General features: G+C 42.0%; 2 protein-coding genes across 3 annotated transcripts; one reads left to right on the forward strand and one right to left on the reverse strand.

Annotated features, from left to right (window-relative positions):
- Positions 1-225: 225 nt before the first annotated feature.
- NSDHL (NAD(P) dependent steroid dehydrogenase-like) lies at positions 226-8716 on the reverse strand. Of its 2 annotated transcripts, none has more exons than XM_042480579.1 (8): positions 8655-8716; positions 6259-6339; positions 5897-6058; positions 4769-4915; positions 4088-4216; positions 3359-3501; positions 2978-3080; positions 226-2515 (listed from the first exon to the last, which is right to left on the reverse strand). In XM_042480579.1, the coding sequence occupies exons 2-8, from the start codon at positions 6277-6279 to the stop codon at positions 2183-2185; spliced, it is 1038 nt and encodes a 345-aa protein (XP_042336513.1). In that variant the 5' UTR covers positions 6280-6339; positions 8655-8716; the 3' UTR covers positions 226-2182. The 2 variants fall into 2 exon arrangements, with proteins under 2 accessions (XP_042336513.1, XP_042336514.1); XM_042480580.1 differs by having other exon boundaries at positions 6259-6334; positions 8604-8707.
- A 240-nt stretch (positions 8717-8956) lies between these two features.
- CETN2 (centrin 2) lies at positions 8957-16011 on the forward strand. The gene is made up of 5 exons (XM_042480288.1): positions 8957-9100; positions 11465-11623; positions 13553-13681; positions 14149-14286; positions 15210-16011. The coding sequence occupies exons 1-5, from the start codon at positions 9098-9100 to the stop codon at positions 15297-15299; spliced, it is 519 nt and encodes a 172-aa protein (XP_042336222.1). The 5' UTR covers positions 8957-9097; the 3' UTR covers positions 15300-16011.
- Positions 16012-22829: the final 6818 nt, after the last annotated feature.

A 22829-nucleotide genomic window follows, 5' to 3' on the forward strand; every position in this document is an offset into this window, starting at 1 on the left:
ATTTTCTTACTTACGTGGCGTCACCAGAGTTGGTGTCACCCAGTGCGGTAATTCATGGTGTCACCCCCCACCAAGGACCTCCTTTCATACCAGACCATAAAGAATCCTTAGAGATGGGTTGTTGTTGTTGTTTTTGTACTAATGTGCTATATAATGTGTGAGAAAAACACTTCTGCAGAGAATTCAATGGGACACTCAAAGGATTAGCACCAAATTTGGAGGATGTATTTGCAATGGTCTTTTATTTTCAAAATTGATCTTTAAAATGGGATTCCAAAGAAAATAAATCAAGTTCTCCTAACTCCTTCCTCCTCATGCTGTTTCTTTTTTCATGATACTTCTCCTTCTTAAGGTGTGAGGCACAGGCTGGGATCAGATGAGATGGCCATAGGCTAAGTAAGGTTCACATTTTCTCCTGAGGCAGCTTTGCAGGCAGATTTTCAAATTGTTCCGTAAGTGTACAGAAATCAATGTCATGTACATATGTAATTTTTATATTATAAAACATAAGAATAGAGCAGATCTTGGTTAAAGATGCTACTTTTTCATACTACTGTATACTCATAAAGCCCCAAAGAAAATGCTGTGACCAGCCGCAGCAATAGGAAAGAATTTCAGATTTACCATTTGCATTTGAACTATTAATAATGTTAATATTAATATAGAACCGGCTGCCATTAGGAATATTTGGAGAAACACTTCTTGGAAATCCCTGCATTTTTTCAAATTGTTCCATTAGTGGCCAGAAATCAGTGTACATGTACTGTACATATGTAATAAGGGTGGACCTTGATTAAAGAGGCTACACTCTTGTACTACAAAACCCCCAAAGAAAATGGGAAAGAATGTCAGAAATAGCAATTGCTAATATCAGCTTTGCAAAAACTCCAGCCCATGGGCCACTTGTTGCCTCTGACCACCCTTGTTCCCCTGTCCTTGCTGAATTTAGTCTGTTAATCCCCTGGTGGATCTCTCTTTTCCTGTATCAACCCCTTCTTTCTTTTGCACCCATCCCTGCCCTTCTCTGGGAGGCAGTGCCATCTGAGCCAGAGCCTTCCATGTGTTATGAACCTGCATTATTTTGGCCCAACCTTGTAGTCTTCAGCCATAGCTGGAGTGTGGCCCCCACAATCCTCTCGTCCCTGCCAGAAAATATTTTCCATGTATGTCTTAAATTGGAATGGGACTGGGCAACTGTATCATAGCTTGTAAGTAAATTGTGGGAATATTTCTGTACTGACCCATATACAAGCCGACCCAGGATTTTAGGGTCAATTTTTGGGCATAATTTTTTGACTTATAGCTGACTATATATGTAGAGAGATCTTGTAGCATCTTTGAGACTAACTGAAAGAAAGAAGTTGGCAGCATGAGCTTTTGTAGACTTCAGTCAACTTCCTCAGATGCATTTAGTGGAATGGAAACCAGAGACACATATATGCCATTGGTATGTGAGAATGTCAATTCAACAGACACAGGCCTTTAAGAATAACATCCTGTTGCTTGCATTTGTTGAGAAAGAAAACATCTGTCTGTATTTGGGCAAGTTGATAACTGATGTTCATGCCAGATTTGAGGGTTTCCTGAAAGTAGATACTAGCTTACAAGGAGATACTTCCAGAAAAGGATTCAGAGTTGTAGTTTTAGTATTGTTGAACTAGTCTTTCCACTTTGGTAACAAATGAACTATGGATTTCTTTAGAAAGGCTGTGGAAATGCGTAATTTAAAAATGCTTGACTACAGTTAAAGTAAATCAGTCTGTTCCAGCTCCCATCGAAATGGTCCATTACTTCCTTGTAGGATCTTAGATCAAAACACAATGCTACTTCCATCTGGTATTTAGATTCAGAAGTTGTAGGAAACAATCAGGCTAGATCACGAAGAAACATCGGTAAGTCACATTTTTACCTCCCTTTGAATGGTGACTGGTAAAGAGCCAACCAGGGCTGGAATGCTGCAACTGACTCTGCTGCAGGATTTAAAGGAACTGCATAAGATTCAGGTCATCTAAGACAAACACCATGTCAAGGCTTCTGGTCACAGTACATCAACCAGCAGTGGCTGCTATGGCAGAGTTGTTTCAGACTCTGGTCATGGAGGCCAGAGGGAAGGGTGAGAGACCAAATAGCCAAAATCAAATCTGTGGCAGAGCTTCTTGTGGTTTTCTTGAGTCTTCAATAGCTATACAGAACATCGGAGGTGAGGGTAGCTCTCAATTGTCTTTGCCACAGCTTCATGCAGGCTAACTAGCGGCTTGTAGCCCATGTGCTTTTTAGCTTGCTGGCAGCTGTAGTAGTGGTATGTCCCAGCAAGTGCCACCCGCATGGGGGTGAAGGTGGGCTTGACTGTGATGAAGGGGCTCAGCAGCAACAGAACCAGAGACAAGAGGAAAGCCAAGTAATAGGCTAGCCAGTAGGGAATGTGGTATTTGGGAGCATCGTAGCCCAGGCCGGTCAGAATGCAAGACATGAATTCCCAAAAGGGGATTGGCTCATCATTTGTAATGTGAAATGCCTGTGGGATGAGGGGAAAAATACAGTCAAGAGACAAAAAGTGAGGGATACGAATGAAATAACTGAGCTGCCTGCTATGGCCACTGAAGTCTATAAGACAGTGGCGGGTCTGTGGCCCTACAGATGTTGTCAGACTGTAATCCCTATAGCCCAACAAAAGTCAATGGTGAAAGATGATGGCTATGGGGGTCCAGCAATTTCTGGAGGCCCACATGTGCTACATTATTACTGCAAAACCCACAGAAAAGTTACTATTTTTCTGGTAATTTACAGAATAATCTATCAGCTAACATGAGGGATTCTGAGAGCTGAATTGAAAAAAAAATCAATATTCTCAAGCTATAAAAACATTACCAAATGAGAAAACATTTGCAAATGAGAGAGGCACAGCATACAAGCTAAAAGAAGAATCTGACTGTCTTCAGTGCCTTATGTTGTGCGTGACAGAAGGAGGAAAGCTCACCTTCCCACACAGGGGAGAATCTGTCTGAAGTTGCTCTGCAGCCAGGATGTGCCCATGGACCACATTTTCAACAAAGGTAAAATCCACCAAGTTCTTCCCATCACTACAGAAAAAGAAGAGAAAAAGTTTCTGATTCACAGCCACAATAACGTTCAAGAACCAAGTTCCAGAATAAGCCAAGTTCTAAGTTGTACCATAAGGACTGCCAAGCATCATAAGCCAACCTACATTTCATGGAGCCCATGCCAAATCAAGGGTCATGCACAAAGACCTGATATAGCCAAGCCGAATAATGATCTGGAGAACACAAACCTATGGCCTCCCACCTTACCTGTTCAGTAAGATTCTGCACAAACTTCAAGGCAACCAAACTTTACATACCCGATGATGAACTTCATCTTGCCACTCTTGGCTGCCTGAACAAGGATAGGCACCATCTGGGGATCCCGTGGCCCAAATATGCCATGGGGACGAATAGCGACGGTGAAGAAGTTCCTCTCTGGGTCATTGGCACTCAGCACCTCCTGAGTGAGACAGAGAATGGAAAAGTCTGTAGAATGCCTTGGGAAAGCAATCCAGGAACTAACAAAAAAAGATTCCCCCCCAAAAAAATTCCTTTGCACACTTTTGGGATTTTGGGGAAAAAAACAAAGTTGTGTAATTGGTAGTACTGGACTTCAGACTGAGGAGGTCTAAATTAAAATTTCCCTTCAGTTGTTAATGTTTTCCAAATCATATCTCAGATCCTAATCATGCTCTATCTTCCCAACAACAACCATATTACGTAGGTCAATATAACAGAAAGAGTTATGATTGATCAAAAGTCAGCCAGTAATTTTTACTAGACTAGAACCCAGGTCTCCCAAGTTCCAGTCCAACACAAACTACTACAGCATACAAAGCCTACATCAAACTGACTTTCTAAATCCCTGTATGTGCGACCCACACACATATACATCTGTATAACCATAGCTCTAGTAGTCTTATTTGGGGCAGGAGAAAGCCGTAAGTCTAGGCCACTCAGCAATCTGCTGGCAGATCCCATTCTATTTTTTGTGCCCACCTATTGTAGACACAATACTATCAGTGGCCAAAGGAGAGCAACCAGACCTTCTCTTGCAAAATCTTTGTTTCTGTATAGTAGTCGATGGGTTTCTTTGCATACGGGAGATCTTCAGTACCATTCTTGATGTCTGTGCCTTCGAAGACAACACTGGCGCTGCTGGTCAACACTAGTTTCTGCCACAAGATAAAGAGGAAAGAAAAACAGCAGCTTTACCAAAAGATAGGGAGAGCCACTGTGGAATAGTAGGTAGAGTGCTGGACTTGAACAAACAGAAAATCCAAGTTTGAGTCCCTATTCCACCATGACAATACTCTGTCTCCTAGCCTCAACTACTACACTGGGGGGCTGTGATAATAAAGGGGGTTAGTGGGTAAAGTGAGGACCATGTACATCAGCTTAACATTATTGAGAAGACAGGAGGAATAATTAAATAATTCATACATAATTGGAAATGTATAAGAGTCCAGCTAATTCAAGGCATGACCCCTTCAGTCCAGGATCTTGTGTCCCACAAGATGCTCCTAGGAAGTCCAACTATAGAGTTAGAGGTCCAAAACCCCTGCACTGCCCATCCCCATTCCTCTTATCCAAAGGCAGATTCTCACTGAACATGAAAGTTGAGTGCCATATCATGGATGATGCATAATGAAGGACACCTCTTTCGTGAATTTATCTGCACTTTCTTGCCTTCGTTAAATACTCTCCATTTCTAGCTTTGCCCTTACCTGGACCCCGGCTTCTTTACAAGCCTCAATTACTGCTTTTGTTCCCAGATAGTTGACTTTGTAGAACAGGTCTCTGTTGTTGCTGGAAGGTGCTGGGGAAGCACAGTGAAATACCAACATCACCCCTTGCAAAGATGGAAGCAGATCCTGGGGATGGGGCAGGTGGGGGGGGCAGATAAGAGATGGATAGATTAGATGCAGGGTCTCTAGGAGAAACCCCTCACATAGATCTGAGGAAAAGATCAGACTGCTCAGGTGAAATAAAGTATTGCAAACACAGCCCTAAGAGGTAAGCTAAAAAACAGGGATAGCTTTAGTTTGTACATATTTGCAACAACCTTGGGCTCATGAAACATATCAAAAGGACTTATAGGATACGTGGGTGCCTCCTTTTGAGGAGTTTGCATTTTAATGCATTTTTGAAGGTTACACACACAGACATACAAATCAAAGTTTACAAAAAATCTGAAACAGTAAGACAGGATTCTCAAGCTACTTTACTACTCAGCCATTACAAAAGCCCCAATCACATTGCTAACAAAAGACACAAAAGATTTTACTTCATCAACCCTAAGAATAAATTTTATTCTTACGCATATGGCTTCTGCAGAGAATTGACATTCTGTGAATAAGCGCTAAGTATGGCAATGAACTACTGGATATACTCATATGTAAGTCTAGAGATTTTAGTCAACAAACTGACCCCAAAAACCTGGATCGACTTATTCATGGGTCAGTGTAAGTCCTGTACTTTAACTCTTATTAAAAAAAAAGGGGGGGGAATCCCCTGGTGAAAAGCAAGAGCATAATCTGTCCTGGAAGCACTGATTCTCTTCTATTCTGTCATCCATCCAACTTTTAATGTGAGCAGAGTTATGTCTGCTGAAATTTTGTACGTTCTTTGGCATTGCTTTCCTTTGCTTAAATCTTTGTTACATGCCTCTCTAGCTATAACCTTCGACTTATCCATGGGTCATATCAAAATCTATAATTGTGGCCCCAAAATCTGCCCTTGATTTATATACTTATAGTCACATATATACAGTATGCCAACATGATCACTCACAAGATGTGGCAATCATCTAGTATGTTTCTGTTTCCGCACTCTACAGATTAACTGTCCCATACCTCTTTGCAACAGAGATCGCCCAGGAAAAACTGGACCTTGTTGTTTTCAAAGCCCTTGCGGATATCGAATACGTTGACGGCGTAACCTCTCTCCAGCAGGTGCTCCACCAAGTGCTGACCCAAGAACCCTGAGCCGCCGATTACGGTGCATTTCTTACTGGCCTGTGAAGAACAATAATAAGAGATAGACATGTGCAGACCTTTCTTTAGGAGTCACATTGGGTCCCAATTTGGGAGAAAAGCAATACACAAATAAAATAAACAAACAAAATAACAATACACAAAAGCAACCGAAGGGAAGAGGCAAGTACCTGTTCAAGATGTAAATAGATAAATAGACCCAGATCAATAAAGCATCTTACCTGTCTCACTCTGGTGGCCATCCTGGTGACTGTGTGGCATAGGCTTGTTAGGGAGACACCACAACTCTGAGTCTTTCTGTCCTAGGTTTAAACACATACATGAAGTAAGTAAGCTGAAAGTCCATCAACTCCCTCAACCACAAATAGTACCATCTACTGTAATTAATACACGTCTAGGAGTCCACTTTCTCCACACACAGTCTAGCGCTGTATCTGTTCCCCTTCTCTCAAAATTAAAACACACTTCCTGTACTATTAGTAGTAGTGAAGCAAAGAGTGTAGTGGTTTGAGCATAGGTCTACCACTTTCTAGACCAGGCTTGGAAACTCGTAGATAACCTTAGGCAAGTCATGCTTTCTCAGCTTCAGAGGAAGGCAAAAGCAAATCCCCTCTGAAGAAATCTTGCCAAGGAAACGCTGGGAGATTGTCGCCTAAAATCGGAAACCACTTGCAGGCACACAAGAACAACAACAACAACAGTAGTAAGCCAGGTTAACAGGTGTGGAGAGTAAAACTGAAAAGCCTTTGAGGCCGCAGTAAAATACATGGGCATTAGACAGTCTTGGGATGGCCTTAAATAGTCTAAAGGCACCAGAAGCCATCAGATCTTGGAAGCTAAGCAGGATCTTATGTGTAATATATACTAATAATAATAATATGTTTTATTTATAGACCGCTATTCCGCAGTGATCATAGCGGTGTACAGTAAAAATTAAATACAATACAAATATAAAGTGACAATTAAAGGAGGGAGAAGTCTCGTCCTTCAGGCAGTCCCCGATGTTGCTGGGTCTGCCTGATCGCTCCCTCTGAGGCCGAGATGACAGTTGAGGAGGGAGGGGCCTCTTCCTTCATGCAGTCCTCGCTGTTGTGGGTCTGCCTTGTGGCTCCCTCTGAGGCCGAGATGACAGTTGAAGAGGGAGGGGCCTCTTCCTTCAGGCAGTCCCCGATTGTTGCTGGGTCTGCCTGATGCTCCCTCTGAGGCCGAGATGACAGTTTGAAGAGGGAGGGGCCTCTTCCTTCAGGCAGTCCCGATTGTGTTGCTGGTCTGCCTGATGGCTCCTCTGAGGCCGAGCATGACAGTTGAAGAGGGAGGGGCCTCTTCCTTCAGGCCAGTCCTCGATGTGCTGGGTCTGCCTGATCGCTCCCTCTGAGGCCGAGATGACAGTTCAGGAGGGAGGGGCCTCTTCCTTCAGGCAGTCCCCGATGTTGCTGGGTCTGCCTGATGGCTCCCTCTGAGGCCGAGATGACAGTTGAAGAGGGAGGGGCCTCTTCCTTCAGGCAGTCCCCGATGTTGCTGGGTCTGCCTGATGGCTCCCTCTGAGGCCGAGATGACAGTTGAAGAGGGAGGGGCCTCTTCCTTCAGGCAGTCCTCGATGTTGCTGGGTCTGCCTGATCGCTCCCTCTGAGGCCGAGATGACAGTATATATATGTGCGTGCGTGTGTGTGTGTGTGTGTGTGTGTGTGTAAAAGACTATATAGCCACTCTGAGAGCCTTTGTGGCTGAAGAGAGGGGTAGAAATAAGTAAGATATTACATATATATTATGTAATATATATATATATATATACACACACACACTTATGTTATTTATTTACTTACAGTAAATCCTGTTGTAAGATATATAGTATGACCCAAAGTAAGATATAACATATAATATATAGATATATAGACACATACACACTTATAGTATTTTATTTCTTTACTTTAGCACTTATAGTAAGGCCTGTAGTAAGACATATAGTATGACCTACAGTAAAATATAACATAGAAATATGTATATATATGTGTGTGTATGTGTGTATATATATAAAACACACACACTTATATTATTTTATTTATTTACTTTAACACTTATAGTAAGACCTGTAGTAAGATACATAGTTAAGACCCACAGTACAATATATATATATATATATATATATATATATACACATACACACACACATGTACACACACACACCTATTTTATTTATTTACTCTAGTACTTATAGTAAGACCAGTAGTAAGATATATATATGTAATATACACATACACACCTATATATTATTTATTTAGTACTTATAATAAGACCTATAGTAATACCTACAGTAAGATATAACATATATACACACACTCATTTTTTATTTACTTTACCACTTATAGTAGGACCTAAGATATAATAAATATATGTTATATATATTATATGTGTGTGTGTGTGTGTGTGTGTGTGTGTGTGTATATATCTTAAATATTAAAGACTATAAAGCCTTTGTTGCTGAAGAGTGGGGTATAAACAGTCCAAATAAACAATAAATCACTACATTCACACTGATGACAAATACACACATTACGGAGACAATGACCTAAATTAAGGGACCCATTTGTCCAAGGGAACGCAATCCTGCGGAACTCACTGCCACAAGAAGAGCTCCTTCTCCTGAGGCTGCCTCTTCCAACTGAACCACACTGCCAGACTCGGGAGGCGGAGCCATCCCCTCTCCAGCCAATCCCCGCCCGGCTTTATCCAAGTCCATGCCCCTCCTGCGCCACGCCCCCTCCGCTGATACTCGGCCGAGCCTCGCCGCGCTCAGCCATTGGCTCTCCCGCCCTTTAGCGAGGCAATCCAGCCCGATTGAGGAGGCCACGCCTACAGAACGTTTGGGTCGCTTTTCACCCAATAGGCGCCGTGTGCGCCCTGCGCGCGAGGGCTCCGCGGACCAATGGCGAAAGGGCTTACATCTAGGAGGGGCGCGTGGGGCGGCGGAGCCAATGGGAAGGCTCCTTCTTGGGCGGGACCGCTGCTGCTGTGGTGACGGTTGGAGTCGGACGCTTGTTGTGGTTGTGGATCGGCTTTGGGATGGTCAGTGCGGCTGAGGCATTGCGGGGGCTACTGTTCAATAAGGGACCCTTCCTTCCTTCCTTCCATTCTTTCTCGGAGGGGGATGAAACCAGGGGTCTGGGTGGGTGGGTATGTTTTGCATATGCTAATTTATGCAAATGAGGCGTCCATCTTGTGAGCTCCTGCTCAGTCTGAAGGCGGGTCAGGGAACTGGGGCTTTGCACCTCAACATTAGGAAGAACCTCCTGACAGTAAGGGCTCCCTTAGAGTCTCCTTCCTTGGAGGCCTTTAAGCAGAGGCTGGATGGCCATCTGCCAATGGGGATGCTTCGATGGAGAGTTCCTGCATGGCTGGATGGGGCTGGACTGGATCAGCTCTATATGGTTCCACAGGGTTTGTCATGGCCTTCCCTAAGGCTGAGAGTATGTGCCTTGCTCAGTGTTAGCCATTGGGTTTCATGGCTGAGCTGGGATTCGAACCCTGGCCTCCAGAGTCATAGTCTAACATTCAAGCCACTGCACCATGCTGGCTCTCAGTTTGCCTAAGGGCCCATACAGACAGGGCAGAATAAAGCTGCTTCGGGTCACTTTGGAGGTGTGCTGTTTAAATGACACACGCATCTTAAGAGGCCAAAGCTGCACTCCGGTCCTTAGGAGTGGAGAGTGGCTTTCGCATGGCTTCTGGCCTCTTCATGCATCATTTAAACAGCATACCTCCAAAGGGACCCAAAGCAGCTTTATTTTGGCCTGTCTGTATGGGCCCTTAGTTTCCATAAGTCAGAAAGGACTTGAAGGCACAGTGAGGAGGCTGGGATGGAGCCCTTCTCTCTTGGCTGTTGTTGTTAACAGCCCCTACGTCAACCTCAGCTCATAGCAACCCTGAAGATTAGACACGTTCAAGTCCTCCTGCCCTAAACTGTTGTTGTTGTTGTTACTATTATTAATGTTTATCTATATAGCGCCATAACATTTACATGGCACTTTACAGACGTCGTCAATTCAGCACTAAAACCTGCCAGTGGCCTACAATCTGAAAGTCACAAAGTATGAAACTCTACAGTAATTAAGCGAATTATTCAATTATAATACAAAACTAAAACAAACCAAACAAACAAGTAATACATACGACAAAGCTAAACATTTAAAACTATATTAAACTTCTGTTCCAAATGCTTGAAAGAATGAGAAAGTCTTTACTTTGGATTTGAAGCTAGCAAGAGAAGAGATAGTCTGCAGACGTTTAGGGAGACGGGTCGAGGAACACAGTGCAGCAAGTGGAAAAGGCAATGCTCTGCTTAACTGTTGTGGATTCAGGACCATGGTCTCCCTAATTGAGTCTATCTTCCTCTCTGCTTTGCTGTTGTCTGCCTTCAAGTTGTTTCCGACTTAAGGAGACCTTAAGCCGAACCTATCATGGGGTTTTCTTGGCAAATTTCTTCAGAGAGGGTTTGCCATTGCCTTCCCTGAGGCTGAGAGAATGCGACTTGCTCAGGGTCATCCATTGGGTTTACATGGCTGCGCTTCCAAACGTTCTCCAAGGAGGTTCTCCATCAGAAACAGGGATACTAGGATGGCTTCATAACCTTTTGTCCAAAGGTCACATTGGTCCAGAACACACCGCAGAAACAATCCAGTTTGAGGCCGCTTTAACTGCCCTGGCTGAGCGCTAGGGAATTCTGGGAATTCTAGTTTTGTGGGACATTGAGCCTTCTCTGTCAGAGAGCTCCGGTGCCACAGTAAACTACAATTCCCAGGATTTTCTAGCACTGTGCCAGGGCAGCTAAAGCGGCCTCAATTATTTCTGAAGTGTGTTTTGGACCTTTGTTACAGCTGAAAGCCATCCAGTAGCTTTGAAGGACTGTCTCATGCTCTGCAGTAGCTGTCTGCATTTGAGAGATGCCACAGCTTTAGAGACCCCAAAGGACTATAAACTCAATGAAAAAGCAGACACAGCTGTTTGCTGTCCCTTTCTCCAGGAAGCATTGTTGCTGAAATGCTACCTGATCCTTATTTAGACATTTCTCCCGTGGAAAGCAAAACCGGAAAGATCGGTTTCCTCCAAGACCCAGTCCTTTTAAAACCTTTTAGCCAATGATGTTGACATGGAACTATTCTGTAACGAAAAATGTTTGCACCCATATTTCTCTGCAAGAAAGAAACAATTAGGGTTTTTAAAAACAGATTTCTACATATAAAATGTAAAAGGTCTGTATAGAACTTAGTACTATCAGACAGCTGTATTCCCCTCTCCTGACATTTTCTACAAGGCATGGGGGGGGGGGGGGAATTGAAAAGTAAGGTGAACATCTTCAGAATAATTAGGAAGAAAGGGCTCAGGAAGGCTGTCTTTTAATGTTCTTTCCCCTCCTGTCTTTGATATTTTAAGGCCACCAGCTACAAAAAGCCGTCATTGGGAGCTCCAGCTCAAAGGAAGAAGGCAGCCCCCAAAACTGAACTCACTGAAGAGCAGAAACAGGAGATTCGGGAGGCCTTTGATCTGTTTGATACCGATGGGACCGGGAACATCGATGTGAAAGAGCTGAAGGCAAGCTGCAGGACTTACACCCTTACCTGGGAGTAAGTCCCATTGAAGTCAGTGGGGTTTACTTTTGAGTAGAAAATTGCATTGGAAGTTCCTGAACACTCCCAGCACTATAAAAGCTAAAGTGACTGCTCCAGACAAAGCTTGTGAAAGTTATTTTATGGGTTGAATATCCCAGAATCTCCCTGCTATCATTGGGAAGATTCTTGGAGTTGTAGCAAAAAAACACGCTATCTATCCCTTTGTGCCTGTGCCCCTTTTCCCCATCAGATGGACCAAAGAGATGTTGGGTGCTATCCCAATTCTAGGTAGCTTGATAAGGTTAACAAGCTACTTAAGCTTGCTGCTTTTATGGCTTCAGAGATGGCAGTCTAGCGCCATCTACAGCCATGAAGATAAGGTGATTCACATGAATCTGGCAGTTTATGGAGCCTTACATCTAAATGTATGTGAGCTGATGTACAGAGTTTTCTGTCACTGCTGCAGTAAAAATGTTGTAAGGATGCCACTTTCCACACTGTTTTAACCTTTTTGCAATCAAGGCTTGATAAAAGCTTGAAAGGTTTGATAAAAGCTTGAAAGACTTGAAACCTACCATTTTAAATCATCAGACTGCAGCTGTAGCTTCTGTCTTTTAAAAGTTGGGATGTGTTTCTATTACTTGTCACCTTCATATGAATGAGTTTATAAAGGATGCCATAGCTCTAAAACCTCTGGCAATGCTCCATTTCCCCTTGAGGAATGTATATCTACTCCTTAGAAAACTACCTTTTGAACCTTCAAGAAAAACTGGTTTGGAGTATCTCTTGTGGTGTTTTTGGTGATCATCACATTTGCATTCTGGGTGATGACCACCAAAAGTGTGGAGCTCTTTCAGTCAGAGAAAAGTTGTGCAACTTTAATAAGGATTCTGTGACACTTGATTCCATATTCACACCAAAAGAACTATTTTTATTGCACCAAAAGAACTATGTCCTTACTGTGGTAAGGAGGTGCTTAATTTACATTATTCTTCCTGTAAGTGTTATAATTGCAAAGTATCATTTGTAGTTTTTCTTCTGAAGTTTAATCTATCATATTGTAAGGGGAGCTTTTTTATCCTGAAAGTGGGAGATGCTCCTCTCCTTCACAAGTAAGAGACTTACTTGTGACAGATGTTTCTGAGACGGGAGGAATAGCTAGTCTACTAAAGGGTACTCTCCATCCGTTGCTGAAAAGGGAACTTCATAGCAAGTTTAAATGCCCTTTTACCAAACATTACCAAAAAGACAGGTGAAACATTGAATATCTACAGCACTTGTAACCCTTGTTTTGAAGCGTCTCCAAACCCAAAGGAGTAGAAAAAAATGCCCAAGCAACCCCTCAAGCTACAGGGAGTCATACGCTGACATGCACTCACAGTGGCTGCCATGGCAGTGTGGTATAGCCTTTCCAAGCTCTAGTAGAGCTTTAGTTTATTTCAGGGCAGTTGTTTATTTGATCTGCTTTCCCATGCAGAGCTGAGTCTAAGCTTATTGATCAGACATGAGACATAAAGACCCCATCTGCCAAGTTAGGAAGGTCTTACCCTGGAATCTGCCTGTTACTAGTTTTGCTCCTGTTATCAAAGATCACTAGTTGATCCTTATTGTCTCCAGTCTCATGGAAAAGTAATTTTTGTTAGCAATATAAGATCAGAAGAAGGGCTGGAAACTTGTGCACTCCTTCCCACCCTTTTTAGATGGAGCTTGCTATGGTTTTAGGAGGTCTGTTCCAAGTACACCAATAAAACCTCCTTCTCTTGTCCTGACACTCACACGTTTCAGAGTCTGTTAATGAGAATGTTGCCTGACCACTTCTCTCAAGTGCATTGGTTTTGTGTCTGTTACTGTATCTCTGATGTTTACCATTTGTTTTACTGCTTAGATTTCAGCCTGTTTTTGTCGTATGCAGGTTGCCATGAGGGCCCTTGGATTTGAACCTAAGAAAGATGAGATCAAGAAAATGATCTTAGACATTGATAAAGAAGGAACTGGAAAGATTACCTTTGGGGATTTCTTAAGTGTAATGACCCAGAAAATGGTAAGTAGGCCTGTTGCAGCTGCCATCGTCTTGGCCTTTTGCTAATGTCTTTGGGAAGGATTAAAGAGATCTTGATTTCCTCACAATAATTTTTGCATTGAATGTGCAGAAGGTATAAGTTTAAAGAGGTCTGTGTCTGTTGTAAATCTAGATGTCAGGCTTCCACATTGCTTTCAGGAGTAGGAACTTTTTTTTCCAGTTGTGAAGCAGTCTACAGATTAGCCATAGGCACACTTTTATAGACAACCTTTTTAATCCAGCCATTCAGTCAGGGGATAATTTGCCATAAAAGATAGTATCTCTTTTGTTTATGAAATTCCGCAACTTGCTATGCACTCTGATAAAGAACTAAAGTTGTGTTTCTTACATGGATGGAAAAAACAAGATTTTCTCATTTCACCTGTTGACAATATCTGACTGCAAATTGTCTGTGAATGTTATCCTTTCTTTCTTTCTTTTTTGGTAAGGCTGAAAAAGATTCAAAAGAGGAGATTCTTAAAGCCTTCAAACTGTTTGACGATGATGAGACTGGCAAAATCTCTTTCAAAAACCTCAAGCGTGTGGCCAAAGAACTGGGGGAGACTCTTACAGATGAGGAATTGCAGGTATGGAAAGTGTGCCTGTTCACATAGGCTTGAGCCACTGGTTAAACTATAGAATTTAAGGATTTTGCAAGCTTACTGTGGTTAAAAAATGCATTGAATCTTCTATATCTAGTTCTGTAACAACTCAAGAAATGCAAAATCTATGATTATCCTTTATGTCATGGCTTTGAGTTAAACTGCTTTCTCAGTGGGGGTGGGGGGGGTCACCTCTCTAATTTTCATTTGTCAGGTTGCTATTTTTTTTTAAAAGCCAGAGACATTACACAAAAGACAAATGCTTTTGTTATGGACTGTGAACTTGTGAACAAAATAGAGGTAAGAAATCTTTACCTCTCCAGATTGGCCTACATCTCCCACAGTCCCTTACTATTGACAAGGCTGGCTGGGCCTTCTGAAAATTGAATTCCAGAACATTTGGAGAGTCCTGTAAAAAGGGATATGTTGCAAAGTGGAGTGAGGGGAGCCATAACATTCTACAAAGATCTTGGCTGATGCAATACACTTCATTTTTAATGTTTGGGATGATACATTTTATTACCATACCCCAGTTTGTCAATATAAAATTATTCCAGATTCTGCATGAGTTGTAAAGAGCTCCAAAAGAATTTCCCCAAGCTAACAACTAGGAAACAATATGATAGATGTACCATATGCCAATATACAGATGGGTGAGCACTGGGGGCAAGGTGGGTCTGAAAGACAAGCGTACATTCATCCACTTGGGTACAGAGCCTGAAAAAGTTGCTCTCCTGTCTAGCCATACCAGCTGGGAGCTGCTGGGAATTACAATCCAAAAAATTAACATTTCCAAACTCCTGCTTTTGGGATTCTTGTTAATGAGAAAAGCATGTGTTTTTCCTTTGTTTCTGCATCTATTTCTTTAGGTCATACGGCTTTGTCTTTGATTCCTTTTCATCTTGCAGGAAATGATTGATGAAGCTGACAGGGATGGAGATGGGGAAGTCAATGAGCAGGAGTTCTTGCGGATCATGAAGAAGACCAGTCTGTACTGAGATACTTGGTACACTGTGTGTTTTTTTTTTTCTATTCTTTGTTTTTGTTTTTGAGTCTCATATTGGCCTCTGTGGTGCCTGTTTGGAGAAGATCAGCAGCAGCCCATATCTCCCTAGCTGTGTACTCTGTTGGCTCCCATCTGCTTCTGGCCAGCCCTCCATCACTGAGTGTTAAATCTACTTACAACAGTAATGTGAGGCCTACTGAGTTAAAGCTGCCTTTTCAAGGAGGTTAAGTATCTGCACCCAGGGCTTATGCAAAGAAATATTTTTGTCATGGACACTTGAGATATTCTGAGAAACATATTCTGAGGACAAAGAAGAATTCTTTTTAAGAATTGTTGTTTTAAACTATCCAGAGCTTGAATTGGGGTGGCAAATAATATCTGCCAAAGTGAAAGGATGCCAAAGAGTGGATGGATCTAGTTCAGCTTCTGTACCTGGTCCACTTTGATTGTTCTGTCTCTGCCATCAAGAAAGTGGCCTGGTTCTGGATATTGTTGAAACACAGTGCCTGCAATAGCAAAATTTTGATTTTTTTTTTCAAAAAAAGAATGCACTTATTGGCCCTTACATTTTCCAGAAGCCTTGAATGTAAAATTGTTATGTCCTTAATAATCAAATTTGTTGGAAAGAGCCTGTAAACATCTTTTTTCAAATGTTCATGCCTTGTACTGTTAACAATGAAATGTAAAGATGACATCAAACATTTCGTGGCAGTAAAGTAATTGGTGTTTTTCATTGCACTGGCAAATACTGGGACAGGTAGTAATGGATTTTCCTTTTGCTGAGGTTGAAGCTTGGACTGATCTGCAATACACAGCAATTGCTTAGCACCACATTAATGTTAAGATATACTTTCTTATAGAGAAAGCATGGTGTAGTGTTTTGAGTGCTGGACTAGGATTCTGGAAGGCCAGGGTTCAGATCCCCACTCAGCCATGGAAATTCACTGGGTAAGTCACATACTTTCAGCCTAAGGCAATGGCAAGCCCCCTCTGAAGAAATCTTCCCATGAAAACCCAGTGGGAGGTTTCCTTTATGGTTGCCATACGTCAGAAATGACTTGAAGACACACAACAACAAACTTTTAAACAGCATTTTCAGCGTTGTGAGAACCAACTATTGCTGTAACAGAGTGGTGTGGAAGGCAAAGGAAACGTCTAAGGATGTATTTTAAATTGAAATGATCTTTCTATTTCTCTTTTAGAAGTGCTTGATAAAACAACCCCAAAGGATACTTCTTGATCTCTGTTGCCAATTTTAAGCCAGCTATGGAGAATGTGACTGTGCTAAAAAGTTACACACTTTTTAGCACATAGGAGGCAAGTGTTAGGTCCTGGTCAGATACTTCTGCTCTACAAAAACTTGCTTACTAGTGATGGTATGCTATGAATTATTGCAATGAATTCAGTGTGCAGCACTGATTTTCAAATGAAAAAAGTTTGTATGGCGTATAAGGCAGACCTGGGCGTCTCCTGTCTTAACAACCTAGGCTCTGATATCGAGATATATGCTGCAATGCTGGCATGCATATCATATCATGCCACAGTAAGAAATGTAAATTTTAATGCTGCAATGCTGGCATGCATATCATATACTGTATATATGATATGAGATCTCTCTCTCTCTTGCCTCCAAGAATGAGGACAGGAAGGTCCTACCAAGAAAAGGCAACCTGACTAGATTATAGATTATTGGAAAACAGCAGAACAAGTGACAAGTTATTGTAGAGGTATCAGCGACAGCATGCCTTCACCATATAATACCATAAAGCTATTGTCTTCATTGTACAGTAGGGACTTGTCTTCTTTCCCATCTAGAAGTTTATTCTACTATGGTTGTAGCTCAAAGCCTCTGTTGAAGATGATCTGCTGTTCTGAAGGGTGGTTCTATAATACTGAGCTACATGTTTTGGTCAGGAATGGTGATAAGGTACCTTCAGCAAATGGGAACATCTGGGATTGATTTAGGCTTAAATGATTAGTCCAAAAAGTGTTTACCGTATGTTCACATCATCTTAGACAATCTCTTTTAGTTCCTCAGTCCTCTGACCCTCCTTAATTTAGATCCTAATTTTCTTGTGTCCAGATACCCTGTGGCATATGTAAGGTGTTCAGTGAATTCATTTCAGGGCAGAAACAAAAATGGGATGGGGAAATCACCTTTGTAATTGCTAGTCTGGCTTTGATCTTTGGCCTTCAGCTACTCCAAAATGAGAAAGGGAGTGCTTTGTTGTTGCAACAGTGATCAGGTGCCTGAATGGGTGTGACAGTAATGACAGGCATTTGATTTAAACTTGCACAAAGAAGAACACAAGTCTCAGCACTAGGGATGAACAATCTAGTTATTGCTTTAGTAACTGGTCTGTATTACCAAGAATGTCAAAGGTCAAGTTTTCACTTCCCCTGGAGATCTATAAATTGCGTGAATGAAGCATACATACACCACCTCCCCCTGTCCCTGGTAGATGATTTTCATTTGACTCAATGTGTATTTGAGTTTCCAGTGTCTTAGTCCTATGCACTGACCATAGGACCTCTTAAGCACAGTTGTCATGGCACAGGTCTGTCAGTACACAGGTTAAGGCCAAGGCATCTGTATATGTACTGTTGGAATACGGGTCAACAGCAAAAAAAAAACCTGCATGGGCAAGATGCTTTTTGGTCACTGCTCAACCAGCTGCTTGGTTGCCTCTCCCAAAGTGACCAGGTGCAAAGAGAGAAGCTTCTCTCTGGCAAGGAAGGACTCTCAATCTTTTGCCAGGGTTGAGTTGGGTGCAGCTGGCTTCCCATTTTTTCACTCAACAAGGAAATATTCCCAATCTGAGTAAGGCAACAGACTCAAAGAATCAATTCTATATACTCCTTCCTCAAAAATTTGACGTCCCCATACATTGAAGTCATTCCGCCCCACCCACAAAGATTGTTTCTTCTGCTGCCTTTTCTCTCAGCCTGTCTGACCTGGCAGCCAAGTCCTGGCAAAGCTCACGAAGTTCAAGCAGGGTCACAAGTTTGAAAGCTCTTTTTGCTACCACTTTTCCTGCTGCCACATGTTCTAGCTCCTCACTCCGGTAAGTCACTTTGTCCCAAAATGGCGCCATGGAAGTGACCTCACATTGGCAGGCGAAGAGTGGGAGATAACAATACATGAAGTGATCAACAGGGCTGCGCAGTGGTTTTAAGGGACCCTGAAAAGATGTTTCATGCAACCCTCATCCCCACCATGGTGCATGGTCTTGTCTTTCTTTCATATCAATACTTTGATAGAAGGCTCTGTGCCATCCACTTTTGGATTTTTCCACTGCCCCCAGGGCAGCGGTACCACCCACTTTGGAAATCACTGCTTTAAATAAATACACTTTATCCTTTTAAAAAATGGTGGAAACACATAATTATTTTAGTTGCATGTACTCTGGTTGAATTATAATCAGGATGGAATCTCACAGATATTGTAGGAAGCAGTTACAAGCTGTTAGTTTCATACCCCATTTAAAATGATGAAGATTGATAAGACTGGACAGGACAAAATTGGCAAAGGGAGACAACCACAAGGTGACTTTGAATATGCAAGGTAAAACAAAATTTGAAAGGTTGATGTCTCTTAAAAGCATGCTGTCTTCCAGAAGGATAGCAATGTTAAAAGGCAACTCCCATGAGAATGATTTTCCAAGGAGATGGATCCCAAGTACTCTTCGTTCCATCTTTCTGCGTTTTTCAGACCAATCCTGTTTTTAAAGTTAGCAGGTGTGCAAAGTTCATTCCAGTTTGCCTTCTCACACATGTAACATCCTTGCATTGTGCATTGTGATCTCTCAGAAAACATGCCTGATGCTAGGCATCAAATATGAAAATATGAAACCCCATATTTAGTGAGAGTTGTGTAGGGAATGCTAACAATAGCTTCTCCATAGAATATCATAGAGTTGGAAGAGACTGCAAGGGCCATCTAGTCCAACCCCTTTCTGCCATGCAGGAACTCTCAAAGCATCCGCATTGACAGATGGCCATCCAGGCTCTGCTTAAAAACCTCTAAGGAAGGAGACTCCATCACACTCGGAAGAAGGAGTGTGTTCCACTGTCAAACAGTCCTGACTGTCAGGAAGGTTCTCTTAATTTTGAGGTGGAATCTCTTTTCCTGGAGCTTGCATCCATTGCTCTGGGTCCTAGTCTCTGGAGCAGCAGAAAACAAGCTTGTTCCCTCCTGAAAATGATATCCCTTCAAGTATTTAAACAGGGCTATCGTATCACCCCCTAACTGTCTAGGATTATGCCCCATTAAATTCCATGAGGTTTACTTCTGAGCAGAAGGCCATAGGCTAAGAAATGAACTGTAAGTCATACAGTCACATAGAACTATAATGCAAATCTCTATACCCTTTTTAACCTTCACATATTTTACTTCACTTAGGAGCCCTGTGTGTTGTTTCTTGACTGAAGTGTGTGTGTGTGTGTGTTCTAATCTTTGAAGTATTTAGATCTTTTGAATTATTTTGGGAAGCCTTCTTGACTGCTTTATCTCCCATTTCATTTCCTTTAATACCCGCACAAGCTGAGATCTATACAAAAATGTCATTGTTGCTGTGACATATTACCATATTAGGGACATCAATAATTTCCAAAGCCAGGCCCTTTCTGGTGATTGAAATTTCCAGGGTGATATCAGTGGCACTTAAAAGATCTGGAAAAGTGACAGATTGTAAAGGTTGCACTTTAGCAATCTAATTCAGTACCATCACAACGTCAAATAACTCAGCACTGTTACTGATAAGTAATCTAGCAGCCTGGCTGCCTTAACAGAAATTTACACATATGAGTAGCTCAATCTTTTAAATTTCAGGAAAGACACACATTTGTGCATGCAACACAGGCTAGTTCACCCATGTATGTGCACCAAACTGAATGCTCATTGACACATGTGAATGATTTCCACATGCCACAGAGTGAAATGGAAATAAAGTGTATTGTACTGGGTATGTATAGCATGGAGAAGAGAAGGTTAAGAGGAGATATGATAGCCATGCTTAAATATTTGGAAAGATGTCATATTGAAGAGGGGAAGACCACAAGCTAGATAGATAAATTCAACCAGGGAGGTCACAAGTATGAATTTACAGGACCTAAGCAAAGCAGAATGGTTCCCAATTGGTGAAGAGGTCAGACAAGGCCTTTCACCCTATCTGTTCAACAGAGCATATTATAAGAAAAGCAGGTTGGACACAGAAGAAGGAGGAGTGAAAATAAGAGGAAGGAATATCAACAATCTAAGATATGCAGATGACACTATAATATTAGTAGAAAATCTCCCACACATGAAACAACTGCTAAGAAGAGCAAGGAAGAAAGTGCCAAGGCAGGCTTAACGTTGAACATAAAGAAAACCAAAATAATGACCACTGAGGACCTTCACAAGTTCAACCTAGAAAAGGATGAAATAGAAATAGTAAAAGAATCCCCATACCTGGGATCAAACATTGATAGTAATGGAGTCTGCAGTCAGGAAATCATAAGAAGATTGCAAATGGGGAGGGTGGCTATGAAAGAACTAGAAAGTAGTGAGCCCTATCCTTATGCGGGGGATTCGTTCCGGATCCCCATGCATAAGGGAAAATCTGCCTATACTCGAGCCCCATAGGAAATAATGAGGCTCGTGCATGTGGTAGAGCGGTCGTGGGTGCGCACACCATTGTTTTCCTCCCAAGTGGTTCCATGTAAGCTGGAAGCTGAGTAAAATGCACTTGCACATGACGTGGGCGCACTGTATTCTAAAAGGCAAAGATGTACAACGAGCACAAAAGTTAGAATCATATAAGCCACTGTTTTCCCTGTTACTGTGTATGGATGTGAGAGCTGGACAGTTACCAAAGAAGATAGGAAGAAAATCAATTTGTTTGAGATGTAGTGCTGGAGAAGAGTGCTGAGGATCCCAGGGACAGCCAACAAGAGAAACAAATGAGTCCTGAAGCAGGTTGGGCCAGATATCTCCCTGGAAGCCAAGATGACCAAACTGAGGCTGTTGTACTTTGGACGCATCATGAGAAGGAAGGACTCACTGGAAAAGACAATAATGCTGGGAAAGGTGGAGGGAAGTAGAAAGAGAGGAAGGCCACATGCCAGATGGATGGACTCTATTAAGGAGGTCATGGGTTTTATGGAGTTGCAGGAATTAAGCAGAGCAGCAGAGAACAGAGCTTCCTGGAGATGTCTCATCCATAGGGTTGCCATGAGTTGAGATTGACTCAAGGGCAGCTAACAACAACAACAAAAGGAGAAGACTCCTTGTTAAATGTGGTTCTTCCCTTCACCCTTCACACCCAGCAACCAACAAAGGCCAAAAACCTAGTATATTTAGGGCACAGTTTGATGCGAGACAACCATTATTAGGTGCTGAAACAGACTCTTCCAACATTTACTGGAACAACTGGGCCTTTTGGAGGAGCTCTTAGATCCCCTTTTAATAACCCATGGTATCAGGTTCACCCCAAATGCTACAAAAGTATGCAAGCTTTTGGAATCTCCAGAACTCTTCCGCCAGGCTAGATGATCCAAAAAAGTGGGACATAGGAGGAGAAGCGTCTTTCCAGTTCTTGATATGGCCTATCTTAAAGAAGAATTCTGGAGCGGTTGAGAATCTGCACAGGTCTATGGCTTCCTAATAAAGGTATTGCCCAACTGAATATTTTTCTTTCTTACAAAATTATGCTTGTTTTTCCCTTTCTTAAAAGAACATGTCAGGAACTTTAGAGGCCTAAATATCTGAAGGCACCAGATTCTGTCTAATCCTGGAAACTAAGAAAGGTCAGCCATGGTTAGTTCTCGGATGGGAGACTGTCAATGAATACCAGGGGCTGAAGGCTATATTTCAGAGGAGGAAAATGCCAAAACTACCTCTGAGTATTCCATGAGGTTGACATAAGTCAAAAGGCAACTTGAAGATACACATACACAGGAAAGTAACTTTATGTTTGGAATGAGAACTCTCTCCCGTTCTTACATTCATTCATGTCAATGGAGATTTATTGTGCCTATGGATGTCAGCTACATTACAATTATTGGAGACACCAGCAGATAAAAATCACTCCAAATCAGGGCAATGGTCTTTTGATTTTTGTAAGTACTGAATATTCAATATTATAATAGCATTTGTTAGCTTTCTGTGTGTTCCCCTTCTTAACAAAAGCAATATACCTTCGGCACTGCAAAATTTCAAGCCACGGGGACCTAACTACTTCAAGCTTTATTTTCAGCACCTATCAGTTAAAGCTAAAGTATGTTAGAGTTTTTCAGTGTCTATAAATACAACATATAAAAACTCCTTATTACAGAATGCTTTATTAACATCAGCAGACAGTCTTATGGTGTGATCTATGGTTGATCGATTTGCCTGAAAGCCACTTTAATATGGAGGAAGAAGATTGTTCTTCTCCAGAAAGAATGACAGCCAACAATAAATCATCTCTTTCCATCATCTTACACAGCAATGAAGTTGGGGGCCAACGGATCATAAGAACCTAAATCAGAATATGATCCT

The sequence above is a fragment of the Sceloporus undulatus genome, chromosome 7 (genome assembly GCF_019175285.1).
Source record: "Sceloporus undulatus isolate JIND9_A2432 ecotype Alabama chromosome 7, SceUnd_v1.1, whole genome shotgun sequence".
In the NCBI taxonomy this organism is placed as follows: Eukaryota; Metazoa; Chordata; class Lepidosauria; order Squamata; family Phrynosomatidae; genus Sceloporus; species Sceloporus undulatus.

What these genes read in the sequence shown, in the direction of transcription:
- NSDHL (XM_042480579.1), bottom strand. Translation starts at nt 6,279, where the DNA reads ATGGCCACCAGAGTGAGACAG. An exon ending in TGGCCACCAGAGTGAGACAG is followed by an intron (nt 6,059 to 6,258) that starts GTAAGATGCTTT and finishes TGTTCTTCACAG; the next exon opens with GCCAGTAAGAAATGCACCGT. An exon ending in GCGATCTCTGTTGCAAAGAG is followed by an intron (nt 4,916 to 5,896) that starts GTATGGGACAGT and finishes CCCCATCCCCAG; the next exon opens with GATCTGCTTCCATCTTTGCA.
- CETN2 (XM_042480288.1), top strand. An exon ending in GTGTAATGACCCAGAAAATG is followed by an intron (nt 13,682 to 14,148) that starts GTAAGTAGGCCT and finishes TTTTTTGGTAAG; the next exon opens with GCTGAAAAAGATTCAAAAGA. An exon ending in TTACAGATGAGGAATTGCAG is followed by an intron (nt 14,287 to 15,209) that starts GTATGGAAAGTG and finishes TTCATCTTGCAG; the next exon opens with GAAATGATTGATGAAGCTGA.